Source organism: Melopsittacus undulatus, chromosome 4, assembly GCF_012275295.1.
Source record: "Melopsittacus undulatus isolate bMelUnd1 chromosome 4, bMelUnd1.mat.Z, whole genome shotgun sequence".
In the NCBI taxonomy this organism is placed as follows: Eukaryota; Metazoa; Chordata; class Aves; order Psittaciformes; family Psittaculidae; genus Melopsittacus; species Melopsittacus undulatus.
The window spans coordinates 80,085,810-80,111,826 of record NC_047530.1 but is presented as its reverse complement, the minus strand read 5'-3'; the positions used below and the strand labels follow the sequence as shown (position 1 = coordinate 80,111,826).

General features: G+C 42.3%; 3 protein-coding genes across 4 annotated transcripts in view; 1 reads left to right on the top strand and 2 right to left on the bottom strand.

Moving 5' to 3' along the window:
- Window positions 1-4,050, top strand: part of GPR39 (G protein-coupled receptor 39) — an 87,298-nt gene extending 83,248 nt beyond the window's left edge. For both annotated transcript variants that reach the window (XM_031053455.2, XM_005153772.3), the window contains one exon: window positions 2,024-4,050. In XM_031053455.2, coding sequence (XP_030909315.2) covers window positions 2,024-2,547 — 524 coding nt within the window. In that variant the 3' untranslated portion in view covers window positions 2,548-4,050. The remainder of the gene's footprint in view (window positions 1-2,023) is intronic.
- Window positions 1,256-20,910, bottom strand: LYPD1 (LY6/PLAUR domain containing 1). Its single transcript, XM_034062581.1, has 3 exons — window positions 20,744-20,910; window positions 19,562-19,699; window positions 1,256-3,134 (listed from the first exon to the last, which is right to left on the bottom strand). The coding sequence occupies exons 1-3, from the start codon at window positions 20,793-20,795 to the stop codon at window positions 2,899-2,901; spliced, it is 426 nt and encodes a 141-aa protein (XP_033918472.1). The 5' UTR covers window positions 20,796-20,910; the 3' UTR covers window positions 1,256-2,898.
- A 1,154-nt stretch (window positions 20,911-22,064) lies between these two features.
- The window catches only part of NCKAP5 (NCK associated protein 5), a 388,757-nt gene continuing 384,804 nt past the window's right edge, over window positions 22,065-26,017 (bottom strand). Inside the window, exon 21 of the mRNA XM_005153771.3 lies at window positions 22,065-23,689. Coding sequence (XP_005153828.2) covers window positions 23,411-23,689 — 279 coding nt within the window. The 3' untranslated portion in view covers window positions 22,065-23,410. The remainder of the gene's footprint in view (window positions 23,690-26,017) is intronic.

Below are 26,017 nucleotides of genomic sequence, written 5' to 3'. Positions count from 1 at the left end.
TTTTCTGTTGGTCTGTACCAGGACTGCAATCTGTGTATTGGTTATGCTGACAGCAGATTAAAAAACAAGCACCGAAGGCTAGGAAATTTGCAGGACTAATATAAAAGTCAGATCAGCTTTTGACAGAGACACAACAGGCACTGATGAGGCAAGAAGGCAGGGAAGAGTAGGGCAGGGAAGCAAAGGGGCCTGAGATTGTATAGGAGTGGAATGAGTACTGAGACAATGGTGAGTTACAGTAGTTAAAGAACAGAAAATGGCAAAGGGAGATACGTTTGCCACTTGCCTACTGCAAACAGCCTTCCGGGGCTCTTAACTCATGCTGTAAGTCTAAGACATGCTACTTCCCATCCTACCAAAATTATTGTGACATGAAGTGATTACAGAAGCAGATGATCAAAAAGACAACTTTTATTTGGTAGCTTGTTCAGTGAGATCATAGATTTGTTAATTATACCCTTCATTAACAAAGTTAATTAAAAAGACATTTCATACCTTTTGTTTGGTCAGGGGTGGTGGAGAACTTGGACATACCTGTTTAAACCCTGGCAGTTTTGAAGTTAGGAAATATCCTTCTTCTCTTTTCTGCCTCCCTTCCCCATTATGTTCATGTCTTCCCACTTGTGAAGTATAATGTGTCTGGCTTGGAAGATCAGCATGCACTATTTCAAAATTGTATTCCTACAGTGTTCTGTTCAATGGTGCATTCTACAGCAAGCTCTTTGATGGAGGCAATCTGACTTAGTCTAGATAGGTAGGAATTCAGTGTTTTTGTGCTTCATGTTGGGAGAAGAAAGAAGTTAGATGCTGGAGATCAACAATACCACCAAAGCCTACTGGAAATGACAATGGTGCACCATCAGGATACTCTCTACTACTTTGTGCCTCTGCAGCAGGGAAGCCAACCTGCAACTTCCGCTCCCTCCCAGTGTTCATATAAGGCACGTTTCCTGCAACGAGAAAAAACAAAGTGGAAACAGTAGTCTGGTGGTGTAAGGTGTTTCAGAAGTAATGCTTGGTGGGGGAGCACTGAGAGGAATTGTTTTGTTACCTGTTATTTTATGCAAGATGTCAGAATTTCCAGTGCTTACATGCACCAGAAGCAGTGGATACCAGTGTGGAGTGCCTCCCCCTGCTCCATCTCCTGCCTGGAAACAGAGCCTGCTCAAGGTCACCCACACCTTACTTCAGGGCTGCTCTTCTGAAGACAGCACCACCACTGAGCCCTAGTGAAAGCCAGTCCACAGAGGCAGAGTTTTCAGACATCTAGTCACCCCCTTTTTAATGTCATTAGTGATGCAGCAACATGTATTTATACTTATATATAAATACAGAATGGTCAGATACCACATTTTAAAGCATAATTTATAATCTGAAACTGCTTACACTTTCATGACTAGGCTTGGGTTTTTCTCATTTACATTCATAATTTAATTCCACTGGAATTCGATTTTAAGAAAGCCCAACATATCTTAATTACCATAAAAAGATCCATACATATTTTGCTTAAAAATATTTTCTGTAAGAGGAAATTTACCAAAAATAACAGGAAATTTATTATTATGCATACATTTTCTTTTTTTTTTTTTTTTTTTCCAAAGTACAAACAAGAATCTGATCTCTTCTGGGTATTGCCTGATCTAATATGGCTATAGCTTCTATTTATTTTGTTTGGTTTTCAAAGTAAAGGGAAAGACAAAAGAGAAGTAAGAACAGAAACTAAAATAAAAATGCATTCTTTTTGGAGATACAGGTATCAGTGAAAGAACACTCATAAATGGCCATAGGTACAAAGAAATACCAGCCAAGCAGTATGCACTCTTCTGTCAGAGCATGTGCTGCAGTGACCTTGTCACAGTTATTGAAAACAACAAACAAAAAAATGCTACTGGTAGAAAAAACTGTCAAGCAAAACATTGAGAAATTGGTACCATTCCCTAATGAGCAAGCGCAGAACTGATATTTAGTGGTTTATGGTTTTTTCTTTCCATATATGCACACCTCTTCCTCTTTCTGTTCGCAGGACTGATTATTGCAACTCTGGCCGTATGCTGGATGCCAAATCAGGTTAGAAGGATCATGGCTGCTGCTAAACCAAAGCAGGACTGGACCGTCCCCTACTTTAGAGCATACATCACTCTTCTTCCCATTGCCGACATCTTCTTCTACCTCAGCTCGGTGGTGAACCCCCTCCTGTACAACATCTCTTCTCAGCAGTTCCGCAGCGTGTTCCTGCAGGTCCTTCGCTGCCGCCTGACCATACAGCATGTCAACAAGGAGAAGTTTCTCAGAGCAAACGAGAGCTCCAGAGCAAGGAGCAGCCGGTCTCTGCGCCCACTGCTCTTCATGTCATCTAGGCGCAATTCTTCTAGGATGAGCAATAACAAAGTTTTCTTAAGTACTTTTCAGAATGAGACCAAGCCTGACTGCAGCCTACAGGAACCAGGACCCGAACCACAGCAGTCCAGCTTGGAAGTAGTACCCCTAGAGACTAGCTCAGAGCCCAGCCCAGACGCACCAAACGGCCTTTGTGAACATCAAGTATGACTTCATAAGGCAAAGTTAATGATTAGCAATGAACTTAAAAACATGGAAATCAAAATTACCAAGGAATTAACTACATCTTAAAATGAAATAATATAGGTGGATTTGTTTCCAGTTATGCAACAAAAGCAGAGTTCTGTATCCTGCTGATGGGATTTTTAAGTGCACCCTGGAAATTCAATCTGCTAACTGAATTCATTAGCTGCCGAAAATATCAGTCCCTTTCTCCCCACAACCACTGAATTTCCCTCTTTGTTGACAGGGATTTGGAAACAAACAGAAAATAACTGCAGTGTCTTTGAAGAAAGGAGACAGAACAAACTTTGTCAAGGCAAAAAAATACTTGCTTGAAGTTTAGCAATACAAAACCCACAGAGCCAATGTAAGGAGCAGAACAGTGGTTATTGTGTGTGCCCTCAGCACCACGCCAGAATTCCCCCTCTTCTTCGGCCGGGGTCCATTGCAGAGTGGAGTGTTACAGCAGCTGATACAAACAGAGTTCACCTTCCCCGGAGAACAAAAGGACTGGTACCCAGCAGAAGCTATCAGACACGCTGCTGAAGAGGCGCAGGATTTGCGATACATGATTCCTGTGACACAGAGTAAAGGTTACTTAGTTTGATATGAACACTGTTTTGCTTTACAACACGATTCATGCTTGAAAACTGTTGCAAAACCTGTTTAGATTTCTAAAGCCACGCTGGTGATTTGAGCCAGAGCCCTCAGCTATGACAGGACTAATGGCTCTGCACTGCAGAAGAAGGTCAGCCACTCTGCTTCGGATTTTCCTTTCCTTTGATTCTGGTTGGAACCACAACTATTAGACTCAAATGATGCATTCTTAAAACCAGAATTCCCGTCTTTTGGAATAAACTGCTGGAATAGTTGTAACTGAAATGCAGTTAGTTTCAAAATGGCTTTTGTTCCTGTTGCTGAACACGTGTGAGTTGTTTAAGGTGTCTAATTACAGTTTTCTATGCTGTTAATTTGTCCTTTGAGCATTTTTTTCCCTTTTCTTGCTCCTTTGCTTCACGCAGACAAGTAACCAAGAGTAAAAGGAGAACGACTATCAGCAAAACTTCACACCCTCACCCCCTTTTATTCTTTTAAAGAAAAACTAGAAATACTTTTCCAGGTAATCTCAGTTCTTGCTGTCTTTGAAGCTTAATACCCTCAACAACAAAAATTTCCCTTTGTACAGAAATGGCTTTTCTGAGTTGAAAGTCTACCCTTTTAAAATGTAATTTAAATTAATCTAATTTTAATTCATAATATAATTAAATTTATATTCTATCAAATTGTTTTTACCTGAAAAAGTACATTCTGGTGCACATAGGTGTTATTTTAAAATGGTTCATAAAGGTTTTAAAATACATAGTTGCATTTTCCCCTGACACTGGAAAATGGCTGTGGCAGTTCCACATCTCATTGCTCCAACATTTTCCTGCAAGTGATACAGTAGAAATTGTGTGTTGGAAAAACATATACATAACACATAAATAGATAATGGAGGTTTGCTCATATTGCCTTGTGGTTACAAAAAGAGGTAAATATTTCTAAGGATAATAAAATCACTATTTCTTTTGAATTCTCATAAGTTTTTTTTCTGGTGGATGAAGTGTCTAAGCCATTATCCATCAGGTCTGAGAAGCTGTGGCAGTCCAGTGAAGCTCCCACTGAGTGGAAAAGGGGAAATATAACCCACACTCTTAAAAAGGGAAAAAAAAGACCCAGGGGACTACAGGCCAGTTAGTCTCCCCTCTGTGCCCAGCAAGATCATGGAGTAGATCCTGCTGGAAACCATGGTAAGGTACATGGATGTAAGGAGGTGGTTGGTGACAGCCAACATGGCTTCACTAAGGGCAAACAATGCCTGATGAATTTGGTGGTCTTCTGTGATGGGGTTACAGCACTGGTAACTAGGACTTGTGCAAAGTGTTTGACACTGTCCCACACATCATCCTTACCTCTGAATTGGAGAGACATGGATTTGACAGATGGACCACTCGGTAGATAAAGAATTGGCTGTATGGTCACAATCAAAGAGTTGAGGCCAACAGCTCAATGTCCAAGAGGAGACCAGTGATGAGTGGTGTTCCTCAGGGGTTGATACTGGGATCACCACTGTTTAACATCTTTGTCAGTGACATGGACAGTGCACCCTCGCAAGCTTGCCAATGACATCAAACTGGTGCAGTCGACCTGCAGGAAGGAAGGGATGCAGTCCAGAGGGACCTTCACAGGCTCAAGAGGTGGGCCCCTGCAAACTTCATGAAGTTCAATAAAGCCAAGAACAAGGTCTTTATACCTGGGTCAGGGCAGTCCCAAGCACAAATACAGGCTGGGTGGAGACTGGATTGATGGCAGCCCTGATGAGACAACCTGGGAGTGCTGAATGACAAGGTCAACATGACCCAGCAGTGTGTGCCTGCAGCTGAGAAAGCCAACCATATGCTGGCTGGCTGCATCAAAGGAGCATGCCCAGCAGGTCGAGGGAAGTGATTCTCCCCCTCTACTCTGCTTTCATGAAACCCCACTTGCAGTTCTGTGTCCAGCTCTGTGGCCCCCAACATAAGGACATGGACCTGTTGGACCAAGTCAAAAGGAGGCCATGAAGATGATCAGAGAGCTGGAGCACTTCTGCTCTGAAGACAGGCTGAGAGAGATGGGGTTGTTCAGCCTGGAGAAGAGAATGTTACAGGGATACCTTAAAGGAGCTTCCAGTACCTAAGAGAGCCGACAAGAAAGCTGGAGAGAGACTTTTTAGGACATGGAGGGATAGAACAAGAGGGAATGGCTCTGAACTGAAGGAGGGGAGATTTGGATTAGTAAAGAACTTCTTCCCACTATCTGTGAGGGTAATGAGGCACTGAAACTGTTTTCCCGGAGAAACTATGGTTGCTCCATCCCTGGCAGTGCTCAAGGCCAGGCTGGATGGAGCTTTGAGCAACCTGGTCTAGTGGAAGGTGACCCTTCCTTCTAGCAGGACTGGTTGGAACTAGATGATCTTTAAGGTCCCTTCTAACCCAAACCATTCTCTAATTCATCTGAAGAGCACTGGACAGGTTTCCCTTGGAGACTGGTGCCTCTGCATCCTGTACCATGGTTCCAGAATGTTTTAAAATGCACAATGACTGAGACCTTTTTTTAGCAGGAGTGAAGCAGAAATATGACCCATAGGTACTGAACTCACAGTAACTGCAGATACTGGTTCAGTCCCTGGGGACTTCAGAAATAAGCACTACTGCATGCACAGTCCAGTAGAGACCTCTGAAGTAGCAGCTGCCACTGCCCTACTGAGTGCTGTGTGTAGCAGCAAAACATGGTTTGTTTGGGTTATGCTCAGGAAGAAGGATTTTCTGTCTTCAGAGAACTTTAATTAAAGCAATTCTTTTACACTGTCACCACATTGCTGCCATCCCAACAATGCAGGGGTTTCCCTGTTTTCTGTTCTTCCTCTGCAAATCTAAACTCTGAATCATGTTTTAAGGCTATCTAGTTAAACTTACGAAGAGAAGCCCTCAAGTCACTGTTAAATCTTTCCTTGTCTCCAGTGAACTTCAATCAATCAACGCAGCAGGTAGAGGCTTTTCTCAAGAGGGAAGAGGAGCTAGAGGCTGTTCTAGCTGTAACAACAAAGGCACACAGATTGAGAGGTACAATCTTTTTTTACTACAGTTTGCAGAAAGAAGGGAGCTGTGTCACTGTTGGCAAACCATTGCTGTCAATGAGCCTCAACTGTGCTGCCACCAATTGGTTTTCAACACTGAAATCTCAGCTGATGCTTTCCACAAAGACCTTGCACTTTGTCTGTGTTTCTGCAGTCTTCAGGAACTGAGGCACTTGTGACTCCTCCCATAACTATGATTATTATTTTTCCTTCCCCTTCCCTCTTGAGACAGGGATTTCTGTATTCAATAGAACTATGCACAGAGATTGTTCTCTCCTCTCTCATCCTGCATCTCCTCATCATGCATTCCTTCCCTGTACCTACCACTGCCCAAACTCAGCTGCTTCTTAGTCTTCCATATGAACAGCAGTGAATCGACTTTCCCCTCAAAGATCAAGCCTCTAAAAAGCTTTTCACATTGGCAATTTCTTATTCCTGTTGTTTTATAGATCACTCTCTTCCTGCTATTTCCTTTTCATAGGATTCCCACAAAGCCCTGTGCTCAATTCAAGCTATCAAGTGATTTACTAGTTTAGGTTCCTGAAATATCATATACTTTGCACTTTTCCCTTTTAGATGAGGAGACTAGAATGGTTTGGTGCTGTGAACAATTAGATGAAGCCTCTGAGGCATGATTTTCACTAGGCAACTCTAGAAGACCTCTCTGAGAAAAGAAAATCAAGTCCTGCAGCTTAACTGCATGTGTTTACAACAGCTTTGTTATCCAGGATAAATTCCACAGAAAGATCCAGGGCTCCTTTTGAAGGCAAAACACAGTATTCCTGCACAGATTGAAATTTTACAACTCAATGTTTCCTGCACCACTGGACCATGTTCACACCTAAATACAGATAAGAATCTAAGTAGGAGTAAAAATCCCACTGTAACACCTCTCCTGTGGCTCTTCTGTAAATATGTCTTACAGCAGGCAATTCCACTCCCAAATGATTGTTTATTCCCTTTCCCAGCTCTAGTAATCAGAATTGTAACTAGATTCTTTACATAATTAAAAAAGTCAGCACTTCTGTCAGCTTTTCAATACTTACTTGCCTGAAGACATGCCCTTCACATCCAAGTTTTTTTCTTAAGTACCAATAAGATTATTTCGAGCTCACAAATCAGCTGCTATCATACACTAACCATGCTTTTTATGAAGCATTAGCTAGGAAGAAAACTCGATCACCACAGAAAAGCTGTGTTTTTCCTTAGATCTGCAGTATCCTTACAGCAAGATACAATCAAAACAGGCATAAAGATTGATGGAAAAATGGAGAATGTTAGTACTACAGGAGTGCCATTTAAAAAATGCTTCAGCCATGACTTCTCTTATTTTTTAACCACGAGTGTAAAAAAGCAATGACACTGAAAATATGAATTAAAGAAAGGCAGGAAAACTGCTCTTAAACCTTTTCTTTCTATCATATTCTGATTCCAGTTTAATTGTGGCAGGAAACAAATTAGCAAAACTGACTTCCCTGGTATGATGCCAGGGATACTACTGTCCTTGCTCCAGCAGAAAGCTTAATGCACCCTAGTTCACCCACTGAGTTCAGATGGGACAACGTCATTTCTGGATTATCCCCAGAGATTTTTCCTTCAACTCCTCTCTTGCAGTGGCTTATTGCACCATTAAGGCAGCTGTGAAACTATTTCTGAGATCTTCCTGAATCATTTGCCACCAGCAGGCTGAACTGCAGACAGTTCTTTTGACATGGTTATCTATCTGCTTCATAAGACTCATACCACAGATATAACTGCTAATTACTGGATATTCTTGCTTGAGCAATCAGCTTGATACATTCATTAACACATCACCTGGAAATATTATTGCACAGCTTTCTGGGAGTTTTCTACCTCAGATTGTTCTGCGTTGCTAGCTAGGCAAGGAGACTACATGTTTTAGACTCTGCTTTTACTGCGATGGGGTCATTCCCAGTGACCTACCCTCAACAGTTCACACTAGTGCTCAATTAGTGTATTTACTAACCTAAAATTAGTATATTTACTGCCTGATCTCTTGACGGATAAGTACCAAATAATTTGTCATTTTTCATGGATTCAACAGCCCACAATAGCAGTGTGGGTCATGCATATGTGCAGGTACTATGATGTTTTACTGCTACTACTGGCCAATTGATTTTCCTTCATTTTGGCTTTAAGGTTTGTAGGATTGGATGAGGATATAGTTCAAGTACAAGTACTTTTAAGAAGAGAGGGGAATACACAAGGCTAGAATATATGTTTGATAATGCAGTAGTGTGTGTCCCTACCCATGGCAGGGGGGTTGGAACTAGATGATCTTAAGGTCTTTTCCAATCCTAACTATTCTATGATTCTGTATTTCCACACCCTCTCCTTCCACATTACATCTACTACAACTGCTTTAAAAAAATAAAGCTTTGGGCTTACATTGGGCACTGAAAGTTTACTCCAAGCCTGAGCAACTTGCCCATTGTCACATCTCTCTCTGCCCCACACATGATCATATACATACAGTGTCAAGGCCCAAACTACTATTTGTGCAGGATTTCTTCCTTACTCCATACAATGAAGAGATGGTGTAAATCTCAAGCCTTTTCTACAGTTCCTGCTTGTGATACTGATTTTCTCACCTAGATCTGTTCTAGACACACCCTCCCCAAAACTGCCAAGTTCAACCCCTCCTCACTTCACTGCAGTCTAGTCCTGTGCATCTGCAGCCTGGCACTGTTTTGGCCACACGCAGATGCATTCAAGTCAGATAGCAACAAACAGTTCTTGCTACAATTTATTCTAATTCAAAAGTGAGAGTTCTTCCACCTACCATGTCTGCAGAGCCCAATACATGTTCTCTTGAATAACAGCTTAACTTGTTACTAAGACAACCAAAAAAGGTGACATCACACCTGCTTCTTACACTGTGTGTATGCAGAAGGCACCAGAAGATCCAAGCTTTTTTTCTCACTGCTCAAAAAGGACCTTATTAGGCACCTTCAATTCTTCTGTTACAGCAGGTACAGACAAAACAGAGCAAATGTAAGCATGACTCTCCAACTTAAGAGTCAACTGTAATCCAAGCAGTGCGGCACTTTAGTTTGCACGTGTACTCTCCAGATTGTCCTTCAGCAAAATACACAGCATCTCCGAAGCCGGAACTGTCAAGTAGAATACCACCAGAGACCAGTGACTTCATTTCTGAAGAAACCCAGTAACCTTCCCACCCTGTGACTCAACAACTGCGAAACTGCCCTCTGCAGTGGCACACCTCAGCAGGAAATCGTGCCATCTGCTTCACCCTGGAACAGTTTATGGCCCCATGGCCATGAACTCTTAGCTGAAAGCTTGACTCCAGTCAAAGAGATGATGTTGCTTTGTTCAACACTAACTTTTCCAGGCCAAGTGGTCTATCCCATAGGCTAGACTGACACTCTTCATTTTTAAAGAAAGCTTTTGCTTACAGTGTTTTGTACATATCCAATGTCATAGGCATGCATAAAGCCAAATTTTTCTTCTGCAACTCATTCCACAAATACTGCTTTAGCAAAATCTTCTGCACATACTCTGAAGTATATGATGTGCTCCATCAAATCTTTTAGATTATTAAACGGCCTGTGACCAACTAGGGCCCAGGAATGAGGCATCCTTGAGCAGTCACAAAACTGCCTTTTCAGGACTAGACAAGGAATTACAGCATACACACAGCCTTAGCTTCAGGTACATAGAAAAGTTTTGTATCTTAAGTAACTCAGAAAGCTAGCACGCAGATCAAGACAAGTTTTGAGGTGTGCTGTTGCAGCTGCAGCAGAGTTTCTCTACTCAATGCTTTTAGGTTTGGTGCTTAATCTTGCCCATCTCCTCCAAGCAAAAGGCCAAGAAAATTGGGCAACAGTGGAAAATTCACCTTGTGGCACACACAACCCCTGGGAAGCCTGCAAAGGCTGACCTAGCTCTAGAGTTAAGCATTATCTTAGAATAATAGAATATTTAGAGCTGGAAAGGACCTTAAGATCATCTAGTTCCAACCCCCCTGCCATGGGCAGGGACACCTCACACTAAACCATATCATCCAAGGCTTTGCGCAACCTGGCCTTGAACACCGCCAGGGATGGAGCATTCACAACCTCCCTGGGGAACCCATTTCAGTGCCTCACCACCCTAACAGTGAAGAATTTCTTCCTTATATCCAATCTAAACTTCCCCTGTTAAAGTTTTAACCCGTTACCCCTTGTCCTATCACTACAGTCCCTAATGAAGAGTCCCTCCATAAAGATAAGCCCATCTGTGTTGATGTACAGATACACTTTGTTTTAGCATTCTGAATAGCTCCAATTCTCTTATTTCACTGAAACTTTCAACTTTCTGGTCTTGGTGAACCTGCAAGTTTTCCTTCTTGTTGTGCTTAGACTTGATGTCTTGTCTGCCTATCCATGCTTGCCTTGTGATTTTAACTATATATTTCATCCTTTATTTCTTGTCCTAAACTGTCACTTGCTTACCCTCCTCTTGAGTGAAATTCAGTACCCAGGAGGAATTATTTTGTGATGTCTGCTGAAATCTAAAATGAGAACTTAAGCTAGTGCAAGAACATGTAAACATTTAATATCAACTTCTGAGGAATATAAAATATACACACGTGACCATTTCTGGATTTTAGTATATCAGTAATGTTCAAAATTGGGTACAGACTACAAACAAATAGGTTTCTAAATTATGGGTTTTAGTTTATATGGATTTTGTGCCCATCTTTTTATGGCTTCAGTGGTTTTGTTGTGGCAATTGTCTATTCCTTAGCTAGTACCTGTTCACACACACCATACAGTGAGGGACTGAAAAAGGTTCTATTGAGATTTGCTCTGTTTTCTAAACAAAGTGATTGTAAATATTTGATCTGAAAAGGTCCTAAATATCTTAGAAGGTGACTGAATACTGAAAAGCAATCATGATTCTGAAATTGTGCTTCCCCAGTGGTTGTTTTAGTTAGATAAGGTATTTACTGGTTTCAAATATGAATTAAGCTTCCCCAACACAACTTCCCTTCATCTGTGATTGTAAAAACTGTTAAAAACTACAGTTTAAGCCAGTGTAAAGTATAACCACATCTAACCATACCCTCCATGTTTCATTTTACACTAACCTTTCCTATCCTCATCTTCTCAACTTTCTATTTTTTATTTAAACAAGAGGTTTAAATAATTTGAACCTTACCAAAAGTTTCATAATAAAATTTACTCACTACCTTACAAAGAGCTAATTAAATACAGTTAGCAGACATAATCACTGTTTTGCAGATGGAAAAACACAAGACACTGAAATCAAGAGACTTGAAATTATTGCAAAGCTATGTCACAAACTTCCAGATTTTTAATGCTGTGTTTTAGGACTGCAGCTATTTCATCCCCACCCCTCCCTTTGATGCATTCAGTAGAAGACATAAAAGCATATTCATGCCATTAGGCTCTGCCAGAGCACACAACTGTAAAAAAAAATAAAACCAAAGTAAAACAACCCCCTCCCAAACCATACCTGTCTGAATTAGCCTATTTTCATCATAATTTTCTATGAAAACTTAGCATCATCACAAATCCTCCACACAGTCAGCACTTCTAAAAAGTTGCACTTTTTTGCAGAATATAACAGGAGGCTTTTGACAAAGAAAGACTGGCCTCCCCACTCTCCTTCTGACCCCAGCTGACATGGGCTGACATGCCATCTTGCAGAAATTAAGCCATCTCAGAAGAAAAGCGGAAAATTGTCGACCGACAGCGGACAAGGGTTTAGATTATGGTGAAAGCCCTTTGTAAGTCATGCCTTCTAATCCTGGTATTGGAAAAATGACTCAAAACTGCATTGTTAATAGCATAAATATCAGCACAAAGTAGTCTCTGTCATTGCTTGCAGTATCATATAGCAGAAGCAAGGCATTAAACTACTTAAAAATGCAGAGGCTGATAAAGTTAAGTATGGTTCCTAATGGTGGTATTATCAAATACTTTTTTTAAAGCCACGAGAGGCTACAAACCACAATCAAAGGCTTAACTTTCACCTGCATAACTAGTTCTTTTGTTTTCTACTGTTCTTACTCATTTCTCTGCTTACTAATGTGGACTTACAGTCAAGCACTAGCAATCTTTCAAACAAAGATGGCTCACAGCTCTCTGTCATCTGTGCTTTTCTGATACAAAGGTATCAAGAGCTAAACAGCCTTGGATATCAAGATCTAAATATACCTGATCTTCAGCAAGAGAGGTGAACTTAATTACTGGAATCCTGTATGAGCATTTTTCCTGACAATCCTTGTCTGCTAAAATGAACTGGGAAGGCACAGTCCTTGTGCGTTTCCAGACGCTAAAATGCTATATCCTTGTAGAGGGTTCCATAAATAATTTTACACATGAATAGCCTTGCATCCTACTCATTAATGTCCCTACCAGTTTCAGTGGAATAGCTCTCGGGTTTACACTTGCATGCCAGCACCTTTGAAATCCATTCAGCTTTTAGATCTTTAGCTATTTTCATGCTTACAGTTTTACAGCCTGTTCAGTTTCAGAGCAGGATTTGCCTTGATTTTGTATTATCACCTCCAAACACTCATTGGTTATTTTGGTAAAACAGGTTATGGCAAGTTTTCAAAAAAACCCCAAGACCAACTAAACTACAAAGGAAAAATTGGAATGAAAACAGTCTGGAGTAATTAAAATACAATCGCTGATGTTTTGATGAGGTCACTGCAAATTAAGGTAAGTTAAGGTCTATCCTGTGTTCAGCAATAGCAGTCATTTTTCTCCTTCTTAGTAGCTGGTGCAGTTCTGTGTTTTTGACTTTTAGCCTGAGAACAACGCTGATAACACCGATGTTTTTAGTTGTTGCTCGGTAATATTTACTCTGACCAAGGACTCTCTGAGTCTCATGCTCTGCCAGGGAGGAGGGGAAGCCAGGAGGAAGCAGAGACAGGACACCTGACCCAAATTAACCAAAGAGGTATTCCATACCATAGCACGTCATGCCCAATATATAAACTGGGGGCACTTACCCGGAAGGCCCAGACTGCTGCTCGGGTCAGGCTGGGTATCAGTCGGTGGGTGGTGAGCGGTTGTATTCTCTTCCCTTGTTACTTCCCTTATCATTATTATTATTGGTGGTAGCAGTAATGGTTTTATGTTATACCTTTGTTATTGGACTGCTCTTATCTCAACCCACGGTGGCTACATTCTTTCCATTCTTCTCCCCATCCCTCTGGGAGTGGGGGGGAGGAAGGGAGGGAGAGTTGCGTGGTTCTGAGGTACCAGCTGGGCTTAAACGATGACAAGGTCATGCAGCAAGGTTTTGGAAATGGACTTTTTTGTGTGTGAAATACAATAGGAAGCTCTTGAAGGAGGTGTAAGAGACACCAGGCTGTGGGCACTATTATCATCACAAAATTCATCTGTATACCTTTTATACAAGTCTGAGAAATAAAGCAACATAAAAAGCTATTGTCCATGTCCTGTGAAAAATGAAATTCACTGGACCAGATAGATACCACAACTTCCTTAAAAAAATAGAGCCCTTCATAATCTCTGCACCTGGATCTCGGTCATGGCTTTCAAGACATGAACTGCTTGCACTGCTAACTCGACTGTTGCTTTTCTGTATTTAAAGGCAGTCAGAACAACAACCTACTATGTATGGGCTGTAACTTCTCAGCTGACACACTTAGTTCAATTCATTCCATACATGGCTGCAAGTTTTCTGAGCAGCCCAAAGACTGGAATGAATTTGCTAGTAAGAAAACAGCTTTGGCCTGTGGAAAAGTGTTTCTAAATGGTAATACACTCACAGCTCCAAGTTTTCAGCATACAGCACAAATTAACAATATAACTTCAAAGTCTTTTATTCAGCATCAAAAACCAAATGCATGCTCCCAGTATTGGTTCCTGTGTATTCATTTCTTTGGGCACCTGGCAGTGCAAGACAATGTTGTAGGTAACAACCCTCACATGTCACGTATTTATTAACTTGTCAGTAAGGATTATATTATGTTTTACTTAGATTAAAAAACATCAGAAGTTCTTTTGAGTTACATTGATATACTTTGACCAAAAGAGACAGTGTAGAATAAACATAAACAAATCTACTGTGGATGTTTCTTACTGATTCTAAATGGATATTGGTGATGCAGCAATTTGCCTATAAATTTTTAATGCTTACAGTGATTCTGAAGACATTAAACTTTGTTTACTCTTTTAATCATTTTGTCAATAAATGTACACCAGAGTATAATTTCCCCTTGATACAAGTGTGCAATTAGTATTAGTACTAATGGGTACTATACCTGAAACCAGAGAAAAGTATGTGCTTCTGTAATCCTTAACAGCCATACATGAAGCAAATTCATCACAACAGCAACACAGCAAGATAAAAGCAGTAAGCAACCACAGGTAAAGAATTTACCATAGGTCAGCTCAACACTCAAACTGTGTTTTTGTCTGCCTCATAAAACAAATGACGGGGAAACCCAAGGCTGAGAAGACTTTAAATAAAGAAACAAACTTAAAATTCAAGAAGGAGATGATGCTCTTGTTTATAATGTTCCGTGCACTACTTTTAAGTACAAAAGTATGACCATTGCTTTTGCTTTAATTACATTACAGGATTATATATTATGTAAATACAAAGGGACTGTTGTAAACCAAACAAGAGAAGTTTCTTATTGCAGATTAACAGAAATAACAAAGTTGCTTCCCAATTGATTTGAAAAACAAATTCATAAATATTTTGATGCAGACATCTAAAAATACCAGTCTTGCTACTGTGGATTTTTTTTTCCCAATTGTGAAAGTAAAGGTTCATGCACGTATGCTCACAACTACATTAAAGCACAAGGGATATTGTTCAAAACACACACATGGGCACGTTTCCTTACAGAGAGCGGAGGAATTCAGTCTGGCTGCCTTTCTGGGCTGTCTCATCCTTCATGCTTTATTGCTTTCTGATCTAGTCACATTGCAAGTTTCATTTTGCCTTAAGTAGGTTTTAGAATAGCCTTTATACTCAGATAGCTCTTGCCTTCAGTAGAAGATAAATTTCATTATCAGTATGTTTTCTATGATACATGTATAAAAGCCTCTATATATTACATACTCATCTCCATATCATCAAGATGCTTTATCTGATCCCAATATACTGTGGGATTTCTTCATCCCTATATATGCTAAAAATGAAGAAGCACTGACATTCCTAAGTTAAGTCTGTAGATAGGAAGGAGGCATGTGGGAGAGGGGAATCTACCACGGGTATTTCCACAAAGTATCTGCAAGCGGAATTACTGTAAGTAAGAACTTTGATCTTTTGTCAAACATTTCATTTACACAGTTTTCAAACACCTGCTTCTCCAGTTGAAGAATGCACCAGAAACACACCCTCTACGTTAATTTCTGTGGGACAAAAATGACTCGGTGTTGTCTTCAGTGCCACTCCCCACCCTCACCAGTGTTCCCTGTAAAGGGGAAAAGCACTCCCCCCCCCCCCCCCCGGGATTAAATGAACAAAATAGTTTTTAGGATTTTGTATCCCAGGTGAAACACTGTCTTGTCTTTCTGTATCTGCCATGGGAGCAGAATCCCTGAAGTACAGCTGAAATGTGAACTGCCATAGCAAAGAGCATGTTTGCAGGTGAGGCAGAGTTACAATACTTCCACATAATCACTTAATCAGATAGATACACATGTATTGAATTGAGTGTACTTATCAGTGCTGTTCAATTCATTTTAGGTTGTGCAATGGAGCAAACATCTACCTGATGCTACAAACAGCTGAGATAACATGCCTGCTGATCTAATTCAAAACATCATACCTGCTTTCTTAGCTACTTGCATTAGAGGCTGTCACAACAACAGCCACTTTAAACTCTGGGTTAGGAACATGCTTATGCTGCTGTTATTTCTCATCTGAAACCAAAAAGTACTTCTAGAACTGATTCTCCAGAAATTGAGACAATGCTCTGAGAGGGCACAGTGACATTTAAAGCACTAATCCTAACGTTACAGCAACTGAAGAGGAGTGGATCGCTCAGCTGTGATCAGGCATGAGGAACTATTTTACAACACAAACGAAAAAAGCTGTACAGAGTTGCAGCTCTCTGCAGAGTTGTTTACAGAAAGTTTAACGCAGAAACAAAGCTGAGCCACAGAACTGTCATCCCACAACTTGGTGAACACTAACAAATATGCAAGGAAAATGGCCAGGTTGGACAGAGCCTTGGGCAACACCATCTAGTGTGAGGCATGCCTGCCCATGGAAGGGGGTTGGAACTTGATGATCTTAAGGTCCTTTCCAACTCAAACCATTCTGATTCTATTAAAAAAGGCATAACCTACACTCTGGGGACTATACTGTTGGAACACCACAGAATTTAAGTCAGTGACACCCTAGATAAATACAAATACACAGGTTAACATCCTGCAAAGGAAGGGTGACTACATCAGTAGGTTACTAACTCAGACCATGAACTTTATCTCAAAATGTTGCACTTAACTTTTAAGCAAAGTTTAGGAGAACTTCTAACATTTTTCTCACTGACACAGCTATATTTTATTAAGGACAAAAATGGGTTAGTCTACAAAAATTAAATTATACTCATTTGCCTATATCTAGTCAATAGGAAAAAGTCTTAATTATGAGACTGTGCTGTCAAATAAATGCAAATTCATGTCTTTCATATTCTGGTTTAAAAATTCAAACTCAAGCCTATTATAAATTAAAATCAATATTTGAAACATTTCAGCTTTCAATGATAAGCAACAACTGAAAGAATCAAGTTATGAAATATACTGATAGGAATAGAATGAATTATTAAATAAACCTTGGGAGGAAAAAGAGATTTATATTACACACATTTAAATATCAATTAGGAAAATGAACAATAAAGGATCATGAACTGAATCATCTGTTTTACAACCAATCCTCTCTAGAACTGACTGAGAACAACAGGGAAACCGAGCTTGCAATGTAAATTTAACTCAAATTGAAATAGTTAGGTAAAAAATTTAAATTCATTAACTAGCTGAGATTTGCAATCTCTAAGCTTAAAATGAGTAAGAACTGCATTTATAGAAGGAAATTACATAAAATAGAACAGTGGTACCTGCTATTGCACAGCATGTTAGTTACCTCCTAAAGGGAAAATCCAAGGATCTGCTCAGACACAAAATAAAATTGCACAGAAAAAAACCCACCCAGAAGTTTCCTTCAAGAGCACCTTATTTACTGTATTGAAAACCAATTTCTTCATAGGAATAAGAACAAGGTATGCATTTGTGTATGTCTAAGGCCTACTAAACCAGCTCCTGTCTGCATTTTCAGTGTGAAACAGTCACCGTGGCAAGATTGCAGCCTTGCCTACTAGTCTGAACCAAGACACGGGTCTGACTGTCCCATCATCACCCCAGCCTATGAGCTGCTGCCCTGAACACAGCTGGGGGTGTGTGTACACATATGTGCAAGCCCACTGATCCAGAGACTTGCACTTTAACCTGCGAGGGCCTGACTTGCCTGAGAACATTTCTCTAACATTCACCTGAAGAGCAGACCACAGATGGTTTCAGGAAGGCTGCTACAGCCCAAGGTTGTACTGAAATAAAAAGATATCTCAAAAAACTCCCCAAATCAGCAAACACCAAACAATGTTAAGACTTCGGTGAGAACTGTCTCCATACCATGCTCACAGCCCTTCAAATCACCACAGCCTCCACTGAAACCTATTAAAAGCTGTGGCATGCAGATAGCAATGTCTTCAAACATTCACTGAGAGACACTTGGACTTTAAAAGTACTGTGTAAGCCGTAAGTACCTCTCATCCTCACCACCCTTTCCAAGTAAGCCTGAAATTAAATATTGCAATAATATCTATTTTGAAAGAGACAGATCTTCCTTTAAACACAGGGCTTTTCTCTCTACACTGGAAGGCTTCTGTATGTTTTACAGAAATATAATCACTGGAGTTGGTGCTACCCAGGGTGAAATAAAGTGTGAGTAGTTCAGTTACTTTTGACAGGTAACAATTGTGGTTATTTACCTGTGATTCGTAACTCAGTGTTTTGATACTACCAGTGGAACTAGCTGATTGATAAGCACTCTGAAAATACTAATGAGTAGTCCCCTCATGCAAAGAGCCAATGTTACCGTTCAAGATGGGTGGCTGCACACATTTGCTAGATAGAGGGGGATCCTGCTGGTGCTGAAGGACTCACTGAGAAAGGACAGACTACAGTGTGATTTACGTTAACAGGAGAACAGTCCTTTACATCAGTAAATGCCACGCTCTACAGCATTGTCCTCACTTGTAAAATGCACAATCCCAAACAGCAGCTTCCCTTTAAATCAAGGTTCTGAAGTCCCAGCCTGTCCTCTGCTCCTCTGCCAAACATTAGGCACAGAGGTCACATCCACACTGAGGGACATCAGGGAGCTGCTGCCAGCTTGCCCTTTCTAACGCCCAAGCATTTTAACGGCTGTCTGCAGCAAGAGCAGGATGCTCCATGAACTTCCAGCTCCCACAGACACACTTTTGTGCCTCCCAGCCCCGAATTCTCTAGTCAAGCTCTAGTCTTCTACTCACATAGATGGCTACAGAGCAACGTGGCGGTCTGAAAAATGAGACTGTTCCCTCTAAACCTCAAATGCCTTCCATGCCACTGAATTAAAAAAAAAAAGGCGATTTATAACACTGATCAAGACAATAGAGGCAAGATGCAGAATCACAGCTAGCTTCCTCTTGAGCACATTTATCTCCAGCTGTGCTAACTTTTATATTCATTACAGTAGGGGAAAAGCCCCCTTACACTTAGAAAACTGGTATGGCAAATATAACCATTTGTGCCTCCTCCCCCAAACTCTTTTCCCCTCTCTCTCTTCTGTTTCATGTTTTCTTTTATGGACAAAAGCTAAGATGACTACACTTTCCTTCCCTTAAGATGAACCTTCAGAGTATATGAATTGCTAGAGTAAATAAAAGAAAGGAGGGAATTACTAATTTAATGCTGTTCCGTCTCTTGGGGAAAAAGCCCATGTAATTAACTGTAATGAGATTAAACTAACTTGTTGTTATTAATTTCCCAGTTCTGGGAAACTAAATCTAAGACCCATAAGACTGTGTATTAACAGCTTTATCAACATTTGGCTTGCATCCTTCAGTGTTTGCACCAGTTTTAAAGGAAAATTATGAACTTCATTGAGTTGTAAAGTCACTTAGACGTATAAGAAATGGAACCTGGTCCCTTTAGGCAGGGATTTCAAATTTCTCTGTAGCTGAAGACTATGAATGGGGGTAGTCAAAAGCCACAACTGCTCTCCAACACAAACAAGGTATAATTATAATAATTAAATCCTTACCAAAGCTTTTTTCCATTACTTCCTTCTGACACATATCTTGAACATTCACTGTACAATTCACGATGAACTCTGGAGCAGAACAGTCATTATTTAGCTGGAACTCCTCACACTGGTAGCATTGTATTTGCAAACCCAAACCTAGAACATACCGACTTTCGTCAGGACAATAGTATTAAAAACAAAACAACAAAACAAAGCAAAAATCAACACGTGTCACATATCCTTACCCTTCCGTCTTCGCATTTCTCTGCGCCTATCTACGCAACAGCCCAGCAGAACTGCGACTTCCACACAAACAACGCAAGATAAACGCGCAGTCCGCACTGCTGAGGCTGCTCCTTACGGGCTCAGACTTGGTTTAGGAACGGGCTCCGTTCCGCGGGGCTCCGTGGGGTTCACCCGGCGGTACCGGCGCTGGGGCGCTGCCGCCAGCAGGCGGCGGGGCACGGGCACTCGCAAGGCGCCCGCAGCGCAGCCGCTGCCCATCGCCTGCCCAGCCACCGCCAGCGAGGCGGGATGAAAACTGCCCGCGCTCCAGAGACAGCAACCCAGCTAATAGATGTGCTTCGGTTCTTATCTGTACCGACGGGTTTACTTAGCTACTAATTAATTACAAATGATTTAATTACTATTTTGCCATGCACAATTACAGCTGCGGAGCATCCTTCACTTCTCTCCTTTATCATGCAAACGAGGTGCTCCGTATGGCTCTCCGGGAGCCGCTCTTCCCAACCCTGCGCTGAGGCCGCAGCGCGGCGACTCCCAGAACCCCGTCGGGGAGCAGCGCCTTGTGCGCACATGGGACCCCCCGCCCGCGACTCCCCTCCGCCGGGAGCTGACTGCGCCGGGACCGATCCCGCTCCCCTCCGGGGCTGACGGGCAGCCCGGGGCAGGCGTGCGCCGTACCGGCGGTCAGCAGGCGGCATCCGCGGAATGCGGTACCGGGTGCTGCGTGCAGAGCGACCCCCGCCTCGCCACGCGGGTGGCCAGCGACGGGGGCACCGAGCCGGGCTGTGCCCTCGCTCGCGGCAGGGAGCTCCACGGGGTAAGGGCAGGGCGCCGGGCTCCCCTGCCCCGTTCCCGCTGAGCGCCAGGAGCCAGCTCCGTCGAGGGGACGAAGCCTTCCAGCGGCCGCTGTGCCGCCTCAGGTGCCTCCGGCGGAAGCTGCGCGGAGCCCCTTACCTGGAGGCAGGCACAATCCCCAGAAAGTTGCAGCAAGGAGGAAGAACCGCATCCTCCCGGAGCTGCGGCCGCCGGGCTGCCGTGCAGTCGCGAAGGGGCATCAGAAGGAGAAAGGCAGCGGAAGCGCCGCGCACTTGTGCTGCTTCCCCGCCGCCTCCGCTGCGGAGAGGCGCCCCGGGAGCAGGCGGCGGAGCCCGCCCGGCTCCCGCCCCGCTCAGCCCCGCGCCGCGTTCCAGCCTCGCTGGAGTTGAGCGCTGAGACTGGAAGAAACTGTACGAGCAGCGAGAGCCGGGGGGCGGCTCCCCCCTCCCTCCCCCAGCACCATGTGATGCCAGCGGAGCGGGGCGGGGATCCCCGACAGCCGCCGCGCACCGCACCTCGCCGGGCAAAGTTCAGCGACGGGGAAGGTTTCCAGCTCCCGCCCGCAGCCCCGAGCACACAGGTGGCGGCCGGAGCGAGCCCTGGGGGAGTCACGGGCAGCGCCGCGATGCGTCCCTTGCCGCCCGCAGACGGAGCCCGCTGTCCCCGGGAGGCGCTGAAGGAGCGCGCAGTCCTCGCTCCGACCGGCGCCGGTTTCTCCCTTCGGCCCCTTGCGAGGGGATTCAGCCGTAAGGAGATGGAAGCGGCCGCGCCGGCCACGTACGTGTCGGTGCTGGCCCCGCTGCCTCCCGGCGCACACCCGCCCGAGCTGGCGCTCGGCACCGGCTCCCCGCCGCTCGCTGCCCATGGGCGCGGCGGGCCCCGCCTTGGCCGCCCTCACCGGGGCGCGTCGGTGCCTCTTGGGCGGCGGGGAGCCATTGGCGGGTCGCGCTGAGGCGGCGGCCGATGGCAGGTCCCGGCCGAGGCCGCCCGTGCGGGAGGGGAGCTGGGATGGGGCAGGGGCAGGCCGGCTCGTGCGGCCGGGTCCCCGTGCAGGAGCGGCCTTTCCCGGCCTGGTTTGTTCCAGCCCGAGGGGTGACTCGCCTCCCCCCGCCGGCTAACCGCGCTGTCCTCGTGTCACAGCCTGTTCTGCCAGCGAAGAGCCTGAACTGAACTGCTTTTGAGTTCTGAATTCATCCGCATGAGTGAATCCTTCCTGCACGCACATTGTTTGGAGGTGCAGAGGTTGGCTGAGCTGAACAGGGTACAGGCTGCACGCAGTCCCGTACGGATTCACTGTGTGGTGCCGATGCCCGTCCAGTGCACCCCCTCTCAGCTGTACCGCACATACCCCTGCACTTAACCACAGCATCATGAAGTGGTTTGGGTTGGAAAGGACCTTAAAGCTCGTGTTCCATCTAGTCACACCAACCGCTTCCAAAATCCCCTCTTCAGGCACACATATGCAAGAGAAATTTTATTTATGAAAGACATCCCGATCAAAATGTCTTAAAAGTTGAAAAAGACAACGCAAGTTTATGGCAGAAATGACTTGAAATACAACAAATTGCACAAGGTATCAACACTGATCATACAGCTCTTCAAAGATAACAGGCATGTGCTAAAGAAACTGTAGAGTCTAGAAATATCCCAAATATGTCTAGTTTACAGATTGCTGTACAAAAAGCAGTTATAAATACTTCACATCTAGAAAAAATACACAGAACCTTTGAAATAGACTTTCCCTTACATATAAACAACCTTTGTAGAAAAAGCCAAACGCAGCCGATACAGGCCGATCCCCCTGTTCTAGATATGTTTAAACTAGTATGGGTTAGCATCGACATCTTTTTGAAGTGCGCCACAAACAGGAGTTGGGTTTCATATATTAAAAGTAATTTTAACACATACAATGTAATTACGACCAAACAGGGACTAGAAAACATCACACAGTATGGTACATTCGTCATTTGATGGGAAATGAGTACACAGGAGGTGGAAGTAGAGAAACTGTGTTGCAGTCAGAAGTGAAGGGCGGTTTATGCAGCTCTCATTTATACAAGACTCCTGGTGTGTCAGCAGTGAATTAGTCTGACCCTGGTCTTTCAGTTATGTGTATGATTGATGAAGTCAATACCAGCAGCATCAGGCCTTTTCATCTATTCATTTTCTTGTCATGTCAGAAGTCAAAACCCTCTCAAAATAAGACACCTGTTGTAAAACTGTAATAAACAAAATGCACATTTCCCTAGAACACCTGCATGGAATTGCACTAAAAATAAACAATAAAACATATTTTGTAAAAAGGAGTCCAAGAAAGGTCATTACAGCCAATTTGGCAGACTCAGGTCTATGGGAATGCAGTGTTTCTACATACAGTTTAAAGACTAGAACAATTATAAATCTTTCTTAAAAAATCTACCAACTTTTCTTGTTAATCTTAACATTAGTTTCTTTAAGTTAGTAGTCTGCCATTATAGGAGCATAGCACCAATTTAATATTTATTGCTGTCATTTATCCCTACAAATATATTTTCCCAAAATACTTACAACTGTACAAATATTCACAAAAGTGCAAAATTCAGACTTTATTCTGTGTCACTGCTGTGTTCAGTGTCGAGGCTCACACACCACGATGACTGCTGTCTTGCCTTTCTTATTGCTGTGTGGTGGGAAGTCACAACACCCTGCTGGGAGCGCAGCGATTCGGAGGGAGAATTTTCAACAGCCACCTCTTCTCCCCCTCTCACTCCTCACTCTCCTTCAGCTGCGTTATGTGCTGCAGCCACAACCCACAGGGAAGTGTCTCTAGACATCGTTTGAGCCTTGGCTGGTGCAAGAGGAGAAGCTATCATATAGAGAATCGCTCAAGGATTCTAAATTGTCCGCATCGTTCCTTCCTGAGCTATTTAAGGAAGCTTCTTCTTTCTTCCCATTTTCTTCCTTTTGTCCTTCAACCTTGTTCAGACAGTTCTTCTCTTTTTCTAATAAAAGTACGTTATTGCTGTTAAATTTATTGAGAGACTCCAGGGAAATTTTAGATAATCCATTCTGGGAATCTTCTGTTTCTTCAGTTTGCTTCAATTTCTGTAATAAGTGAGGGAAATATTAGAAACATATTTCTTATCAAATTATCCTACTGTACACCATTAATTACTGTCTTTCCCAAGTTCACAGGGTTAAAGGAAAAAGATTGTTAGATGCTTAAATATCTGTTATAATTAAATAGAATGTTAACATCCATTTTAGGAGAAATCATAGCTTTAATGATTCTGCTGAAACAAATAGGACTCCATTTACACAACAGTAAAGTGCTATTAATGTCTGAAGTAGCATATCCTGGATATGTGGACGTTAAGCATCTCCTGCATCTTCACAGTAAGTTACATCTTCTCCTGTACAAATACTTCAGGAGGCATGTTTGAATGGGTATTTGTTGAGTTTGGAGTCTGCTAAAAAAAACCAAGGTGCATAGACATGTTCAGAGGGGAAAACAGCATTTTTCATAAATTACAGGCACAAATGAAACGTGTTAGAGAGCTACCTCACATTTTGCATGGAGCAAGCCTATCGATTTCCATGGACCCAAGCTCTCTCTAACCAACAAGAAAGAAACAAGACAGGAAATTACACTGAACAGAGCCAATCCCCACAGACCAGAATCAATCAGACCAGCCAAGCCTACTTGGAGAAGTGTTGTAATTCTGCAGGAACACTGGACGATGCATTAGCACATTATATTAAAAAAGCACAGTAGGATTATACATGAGCAATTTTATCCCTTTGGTAGCTACTGGTATTCTCAATCAGCGATCTGCCCAAGGATTAGTTAGGGAACTGCGCAGGGAGCAGTTCAATAAAAATGACCTGCTGTTCATACACAGGGTGTTTCAAAGTCTGCCTAACTAACTCCTCTTACAGATAATATTATCACTGAAGTATGAGATAACATTCAACATTTTCCATTCAACATTCAACAACCTCTTGGAGAGATAAGAGTCAAGAATTCTGAGATATGCTGTCAGAGTGCAAGCCATTCCTCATTTTTGGTATTACCGTCAGATAGTGAAGACTGAATCAGTAAAGTTCTGTCAATCCAAGACAGTATTTTGGTTTAGACAGAAAATGAAATGGTATTTTAAGCACACTGAAAATACAGTGCAGCCAGATGTATGGATGATGTGGATCATTACATGTACAGTTACAATGGGTTGTTAGAATATTTGGAAGAATTCAACTTCCAGTAAGTCCAATATTGTGCATGCGTGCTGCTTATCCTCAGAAATCTCGTGCTAGAGGAAGCCAAATCCCTACATAGTTTGATTGCTTGTTTTTATGGCTAGTTAGATAAAAATCAAAATGCCAGTCCGATAACTGTTTATGTTGTGATCTTGTCATATTTCATTAGCTAACAATGCCTGCCTGGGTGAGGTCAGTATTCTTATCAAATGTTTCAAATGATAAGCAAAGCAACAGGGGATGCTAAAGTCTTAATAAATGAAAAAATCTGTTTGATTCATTCATTAATCTTCAGTCTAAAAGGTTTTAGGAGATGTTACTTTAGATTCTGATTTTAGATGACAAAACTCAAGACAGTTGAGGTCTTCAATATCTGTAATTAAAATGTTTCCTGAAAACACTTAGTAACAAAACAAAGACAAATTTAGGACCCTTTCATAGAAATTCTCCACAATTTCAGCTTAGAATGTTCCTCCCTTTGCCCTCATTTAAAATATTAGGCACTATTCCTGAAACAGTTGTTTCTCTTCTCTGTAGACCAGATGAGAAAATTTTCAGACACGGCATCAATACCATGCATATTAGCACTTTTTTGCTCTTCAGAGTATTAAACCTGAAATACTTTATTATATGACAGATAAACGATTTTTCTTTGTGTATATTTTTCCCACTTCACAGGGTTTTTTTAGATAAATTGAATATGGCTACTTAGCACAGACTTGGGTCTGCAAGAAGTCAATACTGGTGTTAGTAAGGTCTACGATAAAACTTTCATTGATTCAAATGGAGCCAATTTCAACTATTGGGTAGGAGGAGCAGAGACATCTAGAGTATTTCCTGCACAGAGCAGTCCAGATGAAGTATCAAAATATGAGCAGGATCTCTGGCTGGCTAAAGAATGGATTTAAGCCAGTGGACAAACTGGAGTAAATTCAGCAGTATATTCTGCATATATGTAGTATCAATGATTTATTATAACCTTAGAAGTACAACCTAGACTACAATCCTACTTTAATCACACCCTAGTTTCTCATTTAATATAAGGCTAAGTTTATAAAATATATTAGGAAACTGCAGGGAACAGAAGTATTCTCTACAAATTTTAAGGAAAATCATTGAACTGAATCAAATCAAATGAAACTGAAGTGAGCAGAAACCTGTCAGTGAAGCCCATTG

What these genes read in the sequence shown, in the direction of transcription:
- LYPD1 (XM_034062581.1), bottom strand. Translation starts at nt 20,795, where the DNA reads ATGCGGTTCTTCCTCCTTGCTGCAACTTTCTGGGGATTGTGCCTGCCT. An exon ending in GGGATTGTGCCTGCCTCCAG is followed by an intron (nt 19,700 to 20,743) that starts GTAAGGGGCTCC and finishes GGTATGTTCTAG; the next exon opens with GTTTGGGTTTGCAAATACAA. An exon ending in AGTAATGGAAAAAAGCTTTG is followed by an intron (nt 3,135 to 19,561) that starts GTAAGGATTTAA and finishes TCTGTGTCACAG; the next exon opens with GAATCATGTATCGCAAATCC.